The sequence below is a fragment of the Arvicanthis niloticus genome, chromosome X, assembly GCF_011762505.2.
Source record: "Arvicanthis niloticus isolate mArvNil1 chromosome X, mArvNil1.pat.X, whole genome shotgun sequence".
Classification (NCBI taxonomy): Eukaryota; Metazoa; Chordata; class Mammalia; order Rodentia; family Muridae; genus Arvicanthis; species Arvicanthis niloticus.
The window spans coordinates 95,309,960-95,329,333 of NC_047679.1; the positions used below are offsets into that span (position 1 = coordinate 95,309,960).

The 19,374-nt window shown below is 33.6% G+C and overlaps 1 protein-coding gene and 1 long non-coding RNA gene across 7 annotated transcripts in view; one reads left to right on the plus strand and one right to left on the minus strand.

Moving 5' to 3' along the window:
- Klhl13 (kelch like family member 13) overlaps positions 1-19,374 on the minus strand; it is a 128,694-nt gene that overhangs the window by 46,863 nt on the left and 62,457 nt on the right. Inside the window, exon 1 of one of the 6 annotated variants that reach the window (XM_034485506.1) lies at positions 11,634-12,158. The exons of 4 other annotated variants lie outside the window; for them this stretch is intronic. In XM_034485506.1, coding sequence (XP_034341397.1) covers positions 11,634-11,713 — 80 coding nt within the window. In that variant the 5' untranslated portion in view covers positions 11,714-12,158. Of the gene's footprint in view, positions 1-11,051; positions 11,151-11,633; positions 12,159-19,374 lie in introns of those variants that run through there. One more of the 6 variants, XM_076919018.1, reaches the window with a different exon arrangement.
- The window catches only part of LOC143435601 (uncharacterized), an 88,175-nt gene continuing 79,953 nt past the window's right edge, over positions 11,153-19,374 (plus strand). The window contains exon 1 of the long non-coding RNA XR_013106070.1: positions 11,153-11,316. This is a non-coding gene — a long non-coding RNA (uncharacterized LOC143435601). The remainder of the gene's footprint in view (positions 11,317-19,374) is intronic.

A 19,374-nucleotide genomic window follows, 5' to 3' on the forward strand; every position in this document is an offset into this window, starting at 1 on the left:
ACCCTTTGAATTATTATTGGTCACAGAGACACCAGAAGACTCCTAAAGCAACACACAGTATTGCCTCTTTTTGCCCTGTAGAACTATTGCTGTGAAAGATATAGCATACTTTGGCTGTGGGACATGCAAAAACCAATTTCAAACTAACTTTTATAATACCATAAGGTACTATTGAGGTTGAGGGGTGGATGAGGGAGGTATCAGTGGTCCTACTCAATACTGGAATGTGCAAACTACAATACCAACTGCCAGGAAATATGTACCCATTGGTGACAGTGGCATGACTATTATAGGATAACCAAATTGTTCTCTTGATTGGATTTTAGGGTAGTTTCTTTCTAGATAAGAAAGCTATAATTTAACATCTAACAATACAATGAAGTAATACTACCTATTTCCAATGAAGATGATCAATACTATAATGTGAAGAGAAACTAACTATACAGGGTTATAGTTTAAAAAACAACTTTCTCTAAGGTCATACATTCAGCATTTATGGGGCATCTCTTAAATGTTATACATTGTATTAAGAAATAAAAATATAAACATCAGGCAGGGTAGTTTCTTGTTAAGTCATATAGTCAGAAAAACAATTACTAACTAAATGATTAAATTAAATAAAATTTAATACATGCTTACCATTATTCTCCAGTGAATTTCATGTATCATTCATGTAAACTAACATGCAAACTTAGTTGAAATTTGTTCCCTAGTCTCTAAGGACTCCCTCCCTCATTCCCTCCCTTCCTTCCTTTAAAAAGTATGTATTGGTGTTTTAATAACATGTATATCTATGCACCACTTGTGCCCAGATCAGAAGAGGGCATAAGAAGCTACAGGAAGCTGTGAGCTGCCATGTAAGTAGTGGATATCTAACCTAGGTCCTCTGGAAGAGGAACAAATAACCTTAATTAACAAGTCATTTCTTTAGCCCTGTGGAGATCCATTCATATTTAACATATAATCATCAATTTAAAAATGATTGTTTCCTTATATCTGGCTATATACAAATCTAGATTGATAAATAAACAATATCAACTATTAAAAAATATAACCTGGTGTTTTAATTATATAAAACAAAGTCAAAGTTTATAATGATGTGTCAGTATAACACAACATTTCCGAGGCAGCATGCTCTAGCTACATCTATTTAAAATGTCTAACAGTGTATCTACACGATATATGAGCCAGATCTCAAGTCTACTTAAAATGAAACTTTGGTTACAGTTCCACAAATTTCTTTACAGTTGTGAATTGTTTAGAAATGATTACGCATACACACTCTTGTACGGAGCTATGCTCCAAAGATCACGAATTGGATAATCTGTTTATAACTTAGAATATACATATATTCCTCAAACTTCTATTTCAGTTATTTTGAATTTCTACTCAAAATAAGGTAGAGTGACTTAATTGAGACCACATTTCACCCCAGCACAAGACAAAATGAGTGAACATATCTATGAAGAGAGAGCTAGTTGAGGCTTTGTTGTGAACTGGCCTTTAACATTAATTATAATATTTTTGAAACTAGAAACAGAAGAAAAGGTGAAGCTGGTTGACTTTGTAATGGTTATTAAACACTATTTTTGATTTTTAAGCCATCTACAGTGAGAAACATGAATGTGAAAGAAACAAAGGAAGGGAGAGCATGGGCAGAAGAGTGACATGCATATACTGGTCTGAGCTTGACACCCTAATTTATCATTTTCCTAATGCTTTAATTTCAAAACTGTAATACATAATAATACAGTTTTGAATAATAATATTCAAAACTTTTAAAGCTAATATATGGCTGGTGAGATGGCTCACTAGGTAAAGGTTCATGTCACCAATCCTGACAAACTGAGTTGGATGCACAGGATCCACATGTTGGAAGGTATCTTAGATTCTGCTCTATTGCTGTAAAGAACCATCATGACAAAGGCAACTCCTATTGAAGAAAACATTAAATTCGGGGCATGTTTATAGTTTTAGAGGGTTAGTCCATTATCATCATGGCAGAAAACAAACAGGCATGGTACTGGAGCAGTACCTGGAAGCTTTACATCCTGACCTGAAGGAAGGAAGTTGGCAAAAAGAGAGAGTGGGCCCACGAGCTTTTGAAACATCAAAGCCTACTTCTAGTGACATGCCTCCTTCACTAAGGCCACTCCTTTTAATCATTCACAAACAGTTCTACTAACTAGGAACTCATCACTCAAAAATATGAGCCCATGGGGTCCATTCTCATTCAAACCACGCCAAAAGGAGAGAACCAATTCCTGCAAGTTGTCATTTAATCTATATACACAGCATGATATATGTACATACATGCACAAACAGTATACTGAATAAAAAGAAAGAAAAAATACTATCAAGCCTCCTTACTACTAAGAAGATAGTATCTAGAGAGTTGGGTAAAAGGATCTGCGTTCAAAACCTCACTACATTTGACTCCAAGGTTAGTAACAGTGCTTTTCAGGATTTAGTAACTTGAAGAATCAGGTTTAAAACTCAGTAACAGATGCACAAACAGTACTCACCTGCTGTTATGACTTCACTCAATAATTAGTAATTAAGGAACACTCAAATTTCAATACTTTCTCATTTCCTACCAGAAACCTTGGACTAAAGGGCATAAGAAAGGCTATCAATCATATAATTATATGCCATTGCATGATAATTCTAAAATACATTAAAAATTTTAATTGCATTGAATTTTATTGATTCTTAACCCAAAGGATGTGTGTGTAAAGATTGTTGAAAAGGTTCTCAGAAACTTGTGTCAATTTGACTTTGCAGAAATGTGTAAGAACCTTCTAGTTAGTATTGTTTTCTAGAAAACTTTCTACTTCACCCGATTTTGAACAGTTTTTTGAACAGACAAATGCTTTGTGAGGGCAGAAAGAAATATGGAACAATTTAGGTTTTCAACGAAATATGATGCAGTTATATCAAGCAACTTGCACCATGCACTTACCTTAATAATTTCTAAATAGCACTAATATTAATGGAAATATTTTGGGTGCTCATGCTTATTAAGAAAATGAGTTTCACTATTTCATCCAAAAGATAGGACTACTGCTTACTTAATTTTCACAGTATTAAGGTGTGGAAATCTGGTTCATATAGTCTTTGTTTTATGAAGTCCAATAAATAATACAATTTCAATGGCTAGCATTTTAGTTCATATTTTATCCTCATTTTATGCAATTATGTCTCCTTGCAAAATTGATGTCGTCAATATCTATTAAAAAATTGAAACACAAAATTGTTCTTTTATAGTGCTCTAATGATGCTTTCAACCAAAACCCAGGTGATAAGTTTTTCAATGGACAATTCTACTTTTAATAAGATTTTCATTAAATTTTGTTGCAAGGGTTTTAGAGCAGCCTATGTAACATTTAAATTACTGTAATTTGCAAGCAGAAAATTATTGACCCGAAAATTAATATAGCTTAGTTGTAAGAATTCAAAGTTTATAATATTACTTTGGTTTACTGGAATTTTCTTTTTACATTCCTATACAAGTCGTGTATGATCTAGATGCATTAGAGCAGACACCCAAAAATATTCACATCCCAGAACCTCACGAGCATGATAAAGGCAAAAGCATGTTGTGAACATGTCCAAGGCAAAAGTAACTAATATTATGGACCTTGATATGTCAAAATGTCTTGTATTACTCAAGATGGCCAAATCTAATCACATAGTTTCTTATATGAAAAAATAGAGTGGGTCAAAGAACAATTTTAAAAAAAGGATTCAGCTTGTTGGCTTTGAAGATGGAGGAGGGTCAAAAGTCAAGGAATGAAGTTACCCTCTAGAAGCTAAGATTCTCCTTCAGCTATAGCCAGCAAGACAATGGGGACCTTAATCCTATACTCACAGAGAACTTCATTTAATCACTGACAGGAAATGAGCAGGAAATAGATTTCCCCTAGAGCCCCAGCCCTTCTGAAACTTGCATTTTAGCCTGCTAAGACCAGTATCAATCTTATGATCTACTAAACTGTAAAATAATAAATTTGTGAAGCTTTAGGCTACCAGTACATATTAACTCAATACTAAAGCAATAGAAACTAAGAAATGGGACATTTAAATTTGCATTGAGTGCTTGTATATAATTAAACAATACGATATTATTGTCCTCAAAAAAATATTAAACAAACTGAATAGAAAGGTGTTCTTAGACAGTGTTAAAAAGAGCATACCAGTTATAGCATTGTCTATGGTATCCAGTTTCCACAGGGAACCAAAGTAGAATAGTGCATTAAGAATTACACAGGCCAAGTGTGGTGGTGCATCCCTATATTCCCAGCACTTAGGAGGCAGAATTCTGTGAGTTCCAAGCTAGTTTGTTCTACATAGCAAGTTTCAGGCTAACCAGGGCCACATTGTTAGACCCTGTGTCAAAGACAAACAAAATCCCACATAAATAATTTTAGGAAAGAAATTATACACATATTAGGAGACAGTAGATCAGACTTTATTTATTTATACTGGGTCAACTTTATTCAGCAAGTGAATAAAGTTGACCCAATATTTTTGAACAACTTTGCCAGCTGACAATATGTGGATGAATCTCTTTTTCTATACCACCACTCACTGCAGAAAAGCTCTTTCAGCTACCAGGCTGCCTGCCTCTATTTTATTCCTAGTGAGACATTATCTAATTAAAATATGAAATAAAAAGTAGCAAAAGTATTATCTGGGGGTGGAGTTTAGTGTTACAGACCTTGCCTAGCATCCACAAAGCCGGGGGTCCATACCAGGTACCACAAATGACATTAAACTTAATTTAGAAGACTCAAACATCTACACAAATGAAAAAGGTATTAGAGGTAGCAAAGGCTTTGAAATCAGGTAACCCTGGGTTTAAATTATGGTGTCACTTACCATACTAAACAAGCTAAATAGTTAACCTGAAATTCTGTGTCTGTGAATGTAAAAATATATGCAGTTTAAGAGAAGCATCATAGAAGTTGCTTAGCAATTTCATAGTAGCACTCAATAAATATTATTAATCATACTAAATATGGGCATTCAAAAAGGGTGAAATTTAGAGTATGTGATATGCATGATAAAGTGTTACGCTATTTTTATTTTCTTATTGCAGGATTTGATTTCACTTCTTCACTGAACCCCATTTTAAGATGTGCTCTGAAACAAGGTTTGTATGTTCTCACTTTAGCAAGCCATATATGTGAACAACTGAGTAGAAACAATAGAACTCTTTATCATAGTGAGCCATGTCAATAAAAATATTTTACTGTAATTGAAAATGATATTATGTCACTGTAACCCAAAATTCCATTACATAGACTAGATGAAACTATTGCTTCTTGGAAAGCTATGTAAGTACCATTATGTGACAAAAAGCACCTGACTAATAAATTATCTCCTATCTAACGTGAGGATGGCCTTCCATTTTGTTGTTTAAAAGAATACCATCAGGTCAAAGTATAAATTACTCTATTTTGAATATGATGCAGAATACGTTTTAAAATCTGGTACCTATCTCCAATTTGTGCCCCATTAGACTCTATTCCCCCTTTGGTTCTGTAATGGTTTCATTGTCTTTAAATCCGGTATCAAAATTGAATGTATTTAATGCTCATCTTGAATCAGAATTTTTTACAGAAGGAAAACATGAATAAAAACAGAATGGAAGATGAAGAATAGTTACTGACTGACAGTAAGGACTGCATTTGCCTAACACTCAGCAGTTATTCTTGGCATGCAACGTGGAGCAACTGCTGAATGTTACTGATTTAGAATATGGTGGCTCCTGATTTACAATACTGTCACACACACACACACACACACACACACACACTTACTTTTATTTGCTGTAAAATATGCATTCAGAAGCAAAGCTTCTGAATTTTGACCTTTGCCTACATTATCTAATGCAGTATGACTGTATCTTGTGATGCTCCTAGAGTTGAGCACTATAGGTAACAGTCGCACATTATGATGATAAACAACACAACTTACAGTATGCTGTGATATGGAGTAAGTTAGGAGTATTGAATTCATTGTTCTTTACCTGTGATATTTTCAACACACACACAGTAATACTCTGAGTGCCACTTCAACTTAAAATATCATCTGCAGCGCTTATCTCTGAACTCTTTAACTGCAATAAAGTTACTTACACAGACATTGGCCAGTCTCTTATTGCTCTCTCATTTGTTCCTCTCTCTCAAATTTGGTTCTACACACATTTTGCCTGAACTTTCTCTCAAGTTGAATGGGAGGAATCCCTAGTAATTGTGTATTTCTCATGATAATATTAAGATTTGCAATTCTACTTCTTGCCTCCTATGGGCAGTTGCTTTGCAGGGAGGGATTTTGAGTAGCAGCATCTCATTAAGGATAAAAAGAATGAAGCAAGGTAAATTATTGGCAATTAAAATTCTTTGAAATATGTGAAAGTAAAAGAAACACTAGCTGTCATTTTATACATGAGTTACATGTAGTATTTTGCAAGTTCGTTAAATGGTTTTGAAAAGAGCTTTAAAAAAAAAACACAATGGGATTGACGAGAAAAATTTAACTTTACTTGAACATGCCAGTCTAAAGTATCTTAAATAGCTAAAAGAATAAATGAAGAGGATGTGCAATCTAGTCATAAACCTCTAACAAGAAAAGTCTGCAGATTCCAAAAGGCTGTCTTCCCTAATGGGACCACATACATTGTATAGAAGTACTGAGTGAAAAAACTTAAGCATGAAGTGTCTGGGAACCATGACACACAGGACAGTTTCCAAGCTTGGCTCTATTCAAGAAATTTAACTATACTAGCTATACGAGATTCTACTAGGATGAAGAAATAAAAGAGGAACTGATTTAGCACAGTACAAAGACCTGTCCATGAATAAAGAAGGGTGCTATTCTGGGGAAGGTAGTCAATTCTTTTTTCCTGACAATGTTCAAGGAGGACATGGATGGGCGCCCTCAACAGATATCACAGAAGGGGTTCCTGCACTAATTAAAGGAAGTCTGAGCTCTCCAAATCACCTCAAAGGTCACTGTGATTTTCTATTAATAAATGATAAGGTAACCTTTCTGTAAACCAAGACAATACAAATTCCTAACCACCATGCCACAGAAGTTACAGAGCAACACAAATTAGTTTAATCTATTAGCTATATGATTTATTGACATAATTTTGTTAGGTAGCAAAGACAAATCAAACAGACACAGAATTAAAAGTTTATGTGTTAACTGAAAGTGATTAGTCTTTCCAAATTAGAGACTACTGAAGGATTACACTAGTTAAGAAAGATTTTCCAAACAACAAGTTTTGATTTGTTCTATGAACTAGTAGAGGATGCTCTTAGGGGAAAAAAGGGAAAGAAAATATCAAAAATATAAAAATATGCGTTTTAGTTATATCTGTATTTTGAATCATCCAGAAATGGGGAAATGTTTTTTTATCAGGGAATCTAAAGACTGAATTTTATTGTTTGAAGAATTTGCTACGAAATACCACACTGTTGGCATTAATTGTAAAATATAGTTTACATATACAGCAAATTTTAAACAGAAAGCTAACCAGCTACAATCATACAGGCTAAAGGAGGGTGAGACTCATTCTCATTCAAATTAGTTCACTAATATCTGTCATCTCTTAGCTTAAGAAAGTTAAAAATCCAAGGAAAAGATATTATACTGCCCATCTTGTTACAATTCACTGTTATGATGCACCATATAATTCTTAACCTAATTATTTTTTACCTTCTTTCCATACTTCTATTACTGATAAAACTTGCTGTTTGTGAAGAGAAAATGAAAATTTTCTAGTACTGATACTGTCTCAATGTGCGTTTAGAATCTAACAATGCATTAATCCTATAACATGAAGGAGCCATTTGCTGTTTTAAAACAATGAATGCTAAAACACTGGCAAAGCACTTCAATGCAGTTGCCTTTTCAGCTATATTAATTTAAGCCAAATGACAGGGGAATTTATATGGTTTACACCTGTAAAGAGCAGAGTCTCTATTAATGTAGTTTTCACTGACCAGGAGAACCTCCCCAAGGCTAAGGGCTGAACTTCAACCTACTGTTGAACAGATGGGGGTATCACAAACATGTTACCATGGACTCTGTTTCTATTAAGAGAATCCCTTCAGAAATCCAGATGGATGGCATAGCATTCTGCATGTGTTCAAACCTGAAGCTGGAGGAAGACTATGTCTACTCAGTAAACAGGGCCAAAAATTATCTTAAGTCTTTTATCTCCTCTGACACATTATAACATAATTGAAATGTATTTTATGCTACATAAAACAGTTTTCCTTAAATGTGCCATAGTCACTATGGTCACAAACCTTGAAAATATCCAGAAATTTCAACTATCTAAAAAGAAAAAACAAACTGGAACTATAAATCCCACAGGAACGAACATAATATATTTGTTTGATGTTGAAAATGAATTTGATGTTCTGTACTGTAGCAGATGTTAGTTAGCATAGCAGTCCTGACCTGTCTTCAGCATCAAAGCAAAGCTTGAGCCAAACAGCACTGACACTGGTCTTCGAAAGATAATGTAAGACCCTTTACATTTTGTTATACTTGCTGAATTCCTACAGTACAGTTGTGCAATAACTAAAGAAACCTTATTTTGGCAGTTCAGTCTTTGAGAAAATACTTGCTTCCAATCAAAGTCATGTAATGTGTGTTTGACAAATTGCAGTACATAATGATAAAACAGTGTAAAGCATTCTTTGTGCTGCACAGGCACACGAATAAGAAGATTGTACACAAACTGTGAATGATTCTAGATTATTCAAAATATTATTTGAAATTCTAAGACAGGATTTTATAGATCAATGTCCAACAGATCACAGTATACCAACGAGTCAGAATTTAACTATTCCATTGCAACAGCAACAGATCCCAAGATTTATTTGCCAGTCAAACAACTCTAAGACCAAATACTGGTATCTAACCCAGTAATCTAACTTAATTTTGATCATTTGGGGCTTGAATTTTATGTTAAAGTTAAATAGATTCAGTAGAGTATAAAGCACTGATGACAACAACATGCTTTATTATTGTTGGCCAACTGACTCAATGCATTGTGATCTAAAAGGCAAGAGGCAATCAATTTACATACTCCCCAAGTGACCCTTTTCCATATCAAACATTTGCATCTCCATGTATATTCACTTGATGGTTGTTTATAAAGAAAAACACACTGTTTATAAACATCTGTTTATAAAGAAAAACACACTGGGATCAGTTGTGGTTTTTTTTTTTTGCCTGATACGGGTCAAAATAGTCTAGCCTAACCTTTAGCTCATCAGACATCTTTCCATCTTACCTATGTGTATTACCAGTAAATAGTATTCACCACTGTAAGAGCACAATATTTTCTAGCTTTTACCTTCTAAACAGATGAATTCTTCAAGGGAAGAAGGTTATTTGTTAAAAATGTTGTATTACCTTGTATCTGAACTTATGGCTATTAAGAACTAATAAAATATTGGCATATATTTAAACATCTCTAAAAAGAGCAAAGAAACCGCACAAGAGAGTATAATTTGGATAATTTGAACAGTGAAACATAGTAAAAATTACCATAAACATTAATTACTATTATTCATTGTAACCCAGTAATCTTTCCAAGGTTTTGTTTATAGTCTAGTTGCTTTTTGTATATATTTCACCATTCCTCATTAGCTAAAATTCATAAAGTTGGGAAGTGATCCTGTTTTTCTCAAGTAATTGGAAGGAGCTCCACTAATTGTCACCTCCCATTAATTTGTGCTTTTCCTAAATACAGCATCTGCAACCCAAACATAGCTGTTGTATTTTCACAAACATCAACTAAATTATTTCACTTCAAAAAAATAAAAAAAAAAAAGACTTCACTATCCAATTAGATAAAATAACCAAGAATACAAACAAGGAGCATCATGAAAAATGATCTCAAAATGACTCTGAAATATCCTCATTTTTTCAGTGCTTTCCAGGGAATCACTTCAATTACAGTGAAAGCAACTGAGTACCTTTCAAAAGACCTGACTATTGTATATCACATACAACAAAAGTTTAAAAATGACAACACAAAACGGACTTCTAAATACATATTTCACTTAAAACAAAAAGAATTTCCACATTATGACTACCCACTAAAAATTAATTTCAAGGGAACATTCAGAGTTCACGCATCCTTAATAATCAAAAGATTTCCTTGTCCTAATATTGTTTTCTTAAAAGGTCCAGCTTTCCGGCATTCATTCCTCTTCTAAAAGAAGATTTTGAACAATACTTCAAAAGATCATTTCAACATAGCTTCTGGATTTTGTTTTTAATGCTATATTTTATAGATTCAAAATAATTTTTAAAAATTCCAGATTGCCCAATGTATTTCTATACCTTTTTATTTAAAACACATTTCGAAACAGCTGTGTAGAATACTCTTTTTTCAACCTCTGAATATATAACTCTCCAGAGAAGTAACATGCCACCTAAATTTGAACTTGTACTTCACAACTTGAATGAACACTGAGAAAGACATATCATTCATTCATTAACATTTATACAGAACTAGAGTGTAAAAGTCTCAACTGAAAGACTCATTTGATGAACTATGAATGTTTCAAATTCATCCAAAATAATACACAAAACATACCCATACTTAACATATCATAAACATCAAGAATCAGCAGAATTTAAGCTAATACACAAAAGAAATCACTGTTTCAGATATATAAAAATTCCAAAAAGCTCATGTTAAACATTAAAGTTTCCTTATATAATCCTTTGCTTATACCTTCAGGACTATATTTGCATTTAACACTTTAAGTGAAAATAAACTCTAGAAAAACAAAACCAATGTTAAATTGGGCATGCCAGTTATCTCTAAATGTAAGCAAGCTAGAGGGGTTTTTTTGTTTGTTTGTTTGGCTGGTTTTTTGATTGTTTGTTTGTTTGTTTCTCAATCTTGTCAGTTGGGAGATGTTGCTATTTGGGATCCCCCTCCCACGATTTGCCTTATGGTAGATTCATGAATGAAACCCCACTTAAATATCCTATTTTCGCTCACTTACATGTATGCTGGAGAAAGTGGAGTTGACCTGGATGTTTTAAGCACAGGAACTGGGAATTTCCAGATAGCAGGAGAGCTCGTTTTCCATTTCAATGGCATGTTGTCACCACGGTACTACAATAACAGTAAACAGCGTTTCCATAACAGACTGCCAACTAACACTTCCATTCCACAGTGGACTGACACAGCAGCCGCGGAGAACAAGCAAAAGATTCTGCCAGTGCCCTAAAAACCGACGCTTCCAATCTGTACAATAGGAATGCAAGGTACCTCCTTTAAATCGTCCTGTCCCCTAAAGCAATAAGATGATCCTATCCTTCCAATTCAACAATAGTGCCACCTCATTAGAAAAGTGTTGATTGCTCTGTGTGTGTGTGTACACTGTGCTGTGCATAGTACACAATGCAGCTTTACTTAATAAAAGCAGCTAGGGTGCTATTTTTTTAAAGCTTGCAATACCATTGTTCTACCTTAACAGGGATACTGCTGCATTGTACTATGTTCTATACCTATTAACCTGATTTCTGACCAATAGTAGCAGAAAAAAAATAGATGAGTTTCATATAAAAATGAAACAACATACCTACTCAGAATACATTTGTCATCCTCTGAACATTCTTCTTTTGAGCTGCAACAGTACAAATGGGATATAAACCTCAGCATAGCCTTAGGCCACAGCTAATAGAGATCAGTGACTAAATTCAGCAGCCTGCTTTCCTCCTGTGAAAGCTCTGGCCACACAATACAAGAATGCCATTATGGGAAAAGCCCATTTAAAAAATGCCAGGTCCTCTGTTTTCCAGTTAGAAGAAAGCAAAATGTCAGAGCAAATATAAACTGCTGCAGAACTCTGCGCGCTCCTCTAGTAGCTTCTGATTCAAGTTGCACTCCTTTCCCTATTTTTATTTCCAAGCCCGGATGAGCAAAACCTCGTACGTTTACAACATGCTGTGGCAATACGAATATCTCTCTGTCTTCTGCAGCACAGAAGTACAGAATAGCGCGCTCTTAATAGCAGTCCTCGGAGGGACGCTATCAACAATCTAATTCAGTACTGCCCTCCCCTTCTTCCCCTTTTCTCCTCCCGTTCACCCCCTTACTCCTCCCCCGCCCCCAAACAGCTCACAAATTGTCTAGAGGAAAGACCGACACTGCTAGCCAAGCAGGTGTCCAGCAGGGACCACTCCACAGCTCAGCAGCGGTCCAGTAACCTCTTGGGATTAGCGATTGTCAAAGAGGTTCCAAAAATTGAAGCTGCTGTTAAAGCAGCTTGAGGTATTCCATGAAAGCAATGTCAAATAAAGGGTTCATCTACATTGTTTTAAAATACTGCCTGGCAATTGTGTTGTAAATAATCCCAAAGTGATTGGGTGTTTTACACTTTTGTTTAAAGCAGCAAAACAAATTTACAAATTTTCTATGCAACTTTAAAAGTAAAATTAGGTTAAATTAAATTAATACTATTCACAACTTTTTCTTTACAAGCTGAAAAATACTGCTTCTTAAATGGGCAAGTTGCTGCTATAAAAAAAAAAAACAAAAAAAACAAAAAAAACCAAACTACCTCCCTAACACCTCTCTATTCTAGTACAAACAAAATTATCTTGTCTCCATCAACGCCTATTTAATAAAGCAGACCACCAATAACAGAAAAGTCACTACCTTTTAAAGACAATAACAAAGAGCTCATACTTATTCTTATATTCATATCTAGACAATAAACTTATACCTCCAGCCAAACAATCCTTTCAAATTGTCCTGCTTTCTAAAGACTGAAATTCAGTCCCTTAAAAAAGATTTATTTTTGTATTAAAAAAATCCTAAAGATGAATGTTTCTTTAATAAGAAACAACATGAAATCAACTAGGATAATCACAGCTTCTTTTTCAAATTTAGTTCATTATAGAAGCAAAAAGACATTTTTTGTGAGATATAAATACATATGTAGAAGTGGTATATACATGCACATTCATGTCTGGAAAGACAATGTTTATTTTGAAGCACTTATCAGTAATCCATAAACCTTATAAATATCAAATTGGTATTAGCCATTATTACCTCCCATGTAATTTTTATTTTATCATACATTACCTACTTCTCAGGAAGAAAAAGGCCAAAAATTTTCAACTCCTGTTAGTACTCAACCCAAAACTATCTCAGAAAAATATTTAAACGAATCAAAGTAAAGAATATCCATCAACATCTTAGCATTGAAAACATGCTTGATTTAAAAAAAAAAAAAAAAAAAAAAAAAAAAAAAAAAAAAAAAAAAAAAACCTCAAAAATACAAATATACCATAGTCAGCATTTTATATTGGGAGATTTCACATTATCTAGGAAAGGCCTCAGAAACAGTCAGCCAGAGTAGGTTTTTGAAACCCAAAAGAAAAATACATGCATAAACATATATACACAGGCACATATAGAGACACACATATATGTATACATCCAGCTTGGAATGCCTAATTCCAAAATGAGTCTCTAATAAAATTTCAATGTCTAAAGCACATGCAGATATTTGAAAATATTAAATCTAAAATAGCAATATGTTAGCTGTTTGTAGTTAGAAAAGTATATTTTAGGAAGGAGAGATCTAGGCTTTTATCTCATGGCAATTCTACAAAGCAGCAACTGTAAATGTGACTTCACCTTCTGAGAAGCCAGACTTGGACCAAACCACAGTAACAAGTGTTTCTAATAGCTATCTGCCCAGAAAGACACCGAAAAATTGCTGAATAGAAAACAGGGTGAGACTTTTACAGCTTTCTAAAGTACATAGTTGATGATCATTTTTCTTACAAATAACCTTGAGGTATCATTCATCTGTTAACAATCAACTGACTGAAGTAAACAACAAACAAACAAGCAAAACTGTTGTCTAATATCATTAAGAGCCAAAGAAACGAATCTAAGTCAATTTCATTTGTCAATTTTCAGTCTAGACTTCTGAGAGACTTAGTGTTAAATAAAATGATTTTTAATAGCTGTTCAAAGTGAGAGGAAACAAACCTGCTTCCTTGCATCCCATTTTCAGCATTCTTAAAGACTTAAAATGCAAATACCATTAGACCTGATTTTAAGCATTTATTTACATTCAATTCTAGGTTTTGGGCTTAATAAGTTGCTATATGCTTTGTAACTATCTGTCACCTGCAAATGATCATTATGCCAAGGGCATAAAAAACAATTATTTTAAGTAGAAATATGGTCAATAAATTGTCATCAATTTAAATCTGCTTAACAATACCATTCCTCATATATTGTTTAGAAATAAACAGTACACAGGTAAAATTGCCACATTACAAACTAGCAGTATCAAAATTAACCAGATTTCATTCTCTTACCAGAGAGCCTAATAGCAAATATTGAATGTAATCATAATTACCATCATATCCCAGAACTCAAAATATTTGCATCTATATAAAAATGATTAATTATACATTTAAAATATAATTTTACTCCGATTCAGTGAAACACTGCTTTCCTACTGCCCCCTAATCATAGCACAGGAAGCACTGATTTCATTTACCAAACACTTGGATGCTATCATATAGCACCACAGAAGGCAGAAGGTATTCTAAGTATTTTATAAACATTAATGTCTTAAGTACCTGTATAATATACATATCAGAGATAAAATAGCTAGAAGACAATGATGGTTCTTTGTCAAGGCCATAGAAAGAAAGATCATTTTTAGACAGCTCCTGTACCACAGAACCCTATGGCTTCCAAAGTAGGAAAATAAGATGTTAGAACTGGTAGATTGCCTGCAAAACATCTTTTTCAGTATTCTCATCTGTAGAGATAAAAATTCTGAACCCAGAGAAGTTAATTTGTCTTCTGTCGTAGTGCTGACTAGCTAAAAGATTGCTTTCAGTCTCCTAGTCCAGAATTACTTCTACAGCATTCTTGAAGATTTTTTTTCATTCAGACTATCCATTAGATGTATGCTTCTATCTGAAGTGAACCACATCCTATTAACTATCTCAGCATATTCTGAAGAAACAAGGACAACTAAGATATATTTAATCCACTTATTGAACGTCCACTGAAAGACAGAAATGGGACAGAATCACCCAAATGAAAAGGTACATGTGCAGAACCACACCTGAACCTTTAATTCTACAATGTGTCAAAGAATGGTCAGGTGAAAAATAATATAAGTACAACTTCAGGCAGTCTTGGTATAGGGAAAATAGAGACAATACAGCTAATATTCTTGATTCTTTTTCTCAATAATTATCCCTAAATAACTTGTAGAAGTGAATTTTATGACTGGCTGGTACAGCCTGTTGTATTCTAGGAATCTATTTATCTTGTAATTAGCAATCTTGACACTATCTCTTCAGACCAATCTACAATATCTATGTTACTTATATTGTCCTGACAAGATTGTTACAGATCATACCAAGCTACATATTCATTTATATTATGTTCTACCAATTAGTAAAGCATTTACATGACAACCAGTACTGGCAATTCTAGATTTATAATTCTGGCCAAATATGCAATAACTACAACAAAGGTGAACAGCACATCAAAATTCTTTTGGGAAATACTCTTTACATGTATGTGTGTATCTTTCATACACAGTAAGATTAACAGTGCTTGTCTGTTTCATTAATTTGTTTCTGTGAAATTGAATGCAAAATATACAATAAACTTCTTCATAGGTACTCATACTCATAGCCTTGTTACAATCAATCTCAAATGTTTCTCACAGAATACTATATTGGAGAATTCTATTTTGCAAATTTCTTAATAGAACTACACAGATACATATGGTCCCACAACAGATGTATGGAGACATATGCAATTATAGATATGACTACTCCTGACAGAATACCATATGCAAGTGCAGAGCATCAAATCCCTTACTCCATGGTAGTATAAGTAATGTGAAGGGCAGAACCCTTGAATAGCTCCACTGGCTAAGAATAATTAGTCATGTAGTGGTAGAACAGCAATGTAAAGAGCTGGAGGACTGAAAAAGCATGTGATATAAGGAATCAAAGAACAAAATTGTTTAAGGAATAGCAAGGGAGGTAATAACTGGAATGGGAACAGAAAGAACTTCCTGATTTTTATGTCAAACATTTAGATATGGTTAAACATTTATTATTGGAAGTCTTACTTGATTGCCACCTACACACTTTTACTAATTAATTGGTAGAACCTATCAATGCTAAGTCAAGCTTAATTCAGTAGTAGGAGTGGGTGGATGAAGATTCTCAGGGACTATATTAAGCAACGAACAAATGTCCAGTTGTTGAGGAACCAAAGGACCTGCAGATTTTGACTATACTTACTCTACTCATTGTTCTGTTAAAGCTAAAAAGAGATAAATGTTGAATGGTTCTTGCCATCCCTGCTGTCTATCTTCTGGTAGTATCTATAATATTTATATCTTTTCTTCTTTTCTACCCTTCAGTATCTTAGAATATTCCCATTTGTTTAGAAGTATGTTAACTACCAACTGGAGTGCCGGCATTTACTAGGGATGTAGTAGCAGAAATTAAGGATTTTAATATATGTTATTTAAAGAAATGATGTTTATGCTATAATTTTAAAATTAATTATAAACAGCAATATAAAGAGGTGGTTTATCATCATCTTAGAGAGAACATTTACTTGGTGTCCAAGTAAGATGGCATGATGTTAGCAAACCTTGTACCACAAACATGTTACATCAGATACCCACTCCAAATTACTGACCATCCTTTAAGCATAATCAAGAATTCTTTAATTTGCATAACTTCCTACCTCAACATCATTTCTGTCATATTTGGAGGCACTCAGTGCATATTAAGTATATATATATATATATATAAAATCAACAGATATATAGAAATGCAGAAATGTTACCACATGTTCTATCAAGGGCTGAAGGCTTGAGTCACAGATGATGACATTATTTTGGGAGGAGGTGAAAGGTAAGGAAGGAGGTCACTGGTCACTGAGGTGTGCTCTGGAAGCTATGCCTTGGTCATCAGCCTCTCTACCCCCTCTTCAATACTATAACATAAGCAACCTCTAAAATATGCTCCCAACATCTTGCCTTAGGTGGAAGGGATTTAGTTGACGTTGAGTTATGAAACCTCTGAAACTAAACCATTTCACTTAGGTATTTGCCACATTGATGAAAAATCTGAGCAGCCTAGATACCATCTGAATAAAAGACGTACATGTTAAATAAAATATATACCTACATAAATAAAATAAATGGGCCTACTAAAAAAGCGGTGTGTGGTAAGGGTCATTTACCTTGTTAAATACCTCTCAGCAACTTCCTAAGAATATCTTTAAATTACTTTGAGGGAAATAAGACATTAAGCTTCCAAACATATCCAAATAAAAAACCATTTGAAAATGTGCAGGATAGGATAGGTGTGGCTCATTAAAAGACCATTGGCATGCTTGAAGCTGTGGGTTTGATAACCATGAGAGCCAAACATAGTTAAAATTAAAATTTAGAGCAAATTTGAATGAACAACTAAGGATATGTCTATTTTGAATAAAAATACTTGCATTTTCAACATTTCAGGACTTTGTTTTTCATTTTGGTAACTTTCTATAGAAGCAGAACTAACAGGTGAATGAAGAAAATATGGCAATCTTTGAATTTGTAAATCTTTATATTTATATTGTTTTGGTAAAAGTAAGTAATTTCTAACTGTTTATTTATGATGGTTGAAAAATTTTAATAATAAGCACAGGGCATACCACACCAAAGTGTGTCAATTAAAAAAAAATCACATTTTCTATACTATTTTAGAAATATCTTGTCATTAATAAAACCTGAGGATGTAAAGGCCTTCAAATAGTAGGTTTGCTTCAACAGTCTAAGTTTAATTGATAAAATTCTAATATTTTAAAAAATAAATACTTAAATGCAAAGATCTATTATATTACCATTAGAACATTATTGTTTTGGCTAAAGCTGACATTGGATGATTACCCGATTATTTAATCTCTTCCTCTCCCTGTTTACAAATCTATAACATTTGTGTGGGGGGGCTTCCAGAAGCAGTAGTCATGGAAAATTAATCTTAATGATTTATTAAAATTATACAATACTAAATGATATTGCTATGTAAAATGTTGTGGTTTACTTTTACTGATTTCTAGTCTTGTTCACTAAAATTTTAAATTTCCTACACATATATTCAATAAAACCACTACTATCAGCTGGGCAGTGGTAGCAAATGCCTTTAGTCCTAGCACTTGGGAGGCAGAAGCATGTGAATTTCTAATGTTGAGGCCAGCCTGATCTACAGATTAAGTTCCAGGGTAGCCTGTACTACACAGAGAAACCCTGTCTTGAAAAAGCAAAGCAAAACAAATAAACAAACAAAAAACAAATAAACAGAAGCACTCCAAAGCAAATGAAAACCCTACTATCAAAAAAGTAAAAGTTCATTTGTGTATGAGTGGCATATGCCTCTAGACCTACACCTTGAAGCAGGAGGATTGAGGCTAGCTATGACCATGTATCTAATAAAACATAAAAGATTCAATAGTATAAAGAAAAAAATCTTTGACAACTCCATCTCAAATTTGAACTTATAGACCCATTGCTATAACATGGAGCCCAACAATTATGTTAAAGGGTTGGTTCCCATTATTTGTCTTCTATGGAAACACCCGAAAGACTTAGTAACTTAGTCAATACCTGTATTTTCCTTGATTGTTTCTAGAGCCTTCTCATTTTAAAACTTAGTGTTCCTCTCTTTGGTGATTTTGAGAGCCCCAAAGTGAGTAAAGGATACCAAAAATGTACTGAAATATGACAAATGTATGGTGTTTTGTCTGAACTATAGAAGCAGATTTAAATATTGCATAATTCATTTCTTATCCTTTATCTTATGTTCTATTATTCACTAAATGCAATTTTGAATAAAAACAGAATTCGCCCTCTAGGTTGACCATACATTTAAGCTAAATGTAATCTAAATTTGAGTTTTCTACTTGCATTTTTAACTCTGTCTACAGGCTGCTAATACATTCAGAGCTACTACTTCATGTCTCCAAATTCATTATCTGCCTTAATCAGTTATTTTTTTTACAGCATCCAAAAACTCTGTAAAACTTCAATGAAGGACATTTCTCTGTTGGTATATATATATGTATAATGTCAAGAATAACATCATTCCTCCTTGAGCTTGATCTAAGTCAGAGATATTGCTGGACATTTTTATCAGTCTTCTATTAAAGGGTCTGAACAATTTGTTCTTATAAAATTGCAAGATATTAAAGCAAAAATATTTATGCTTAGAGATTTTCAGAAATACAATTTTTCATGATTCAGATTCTTAAAGTATCAT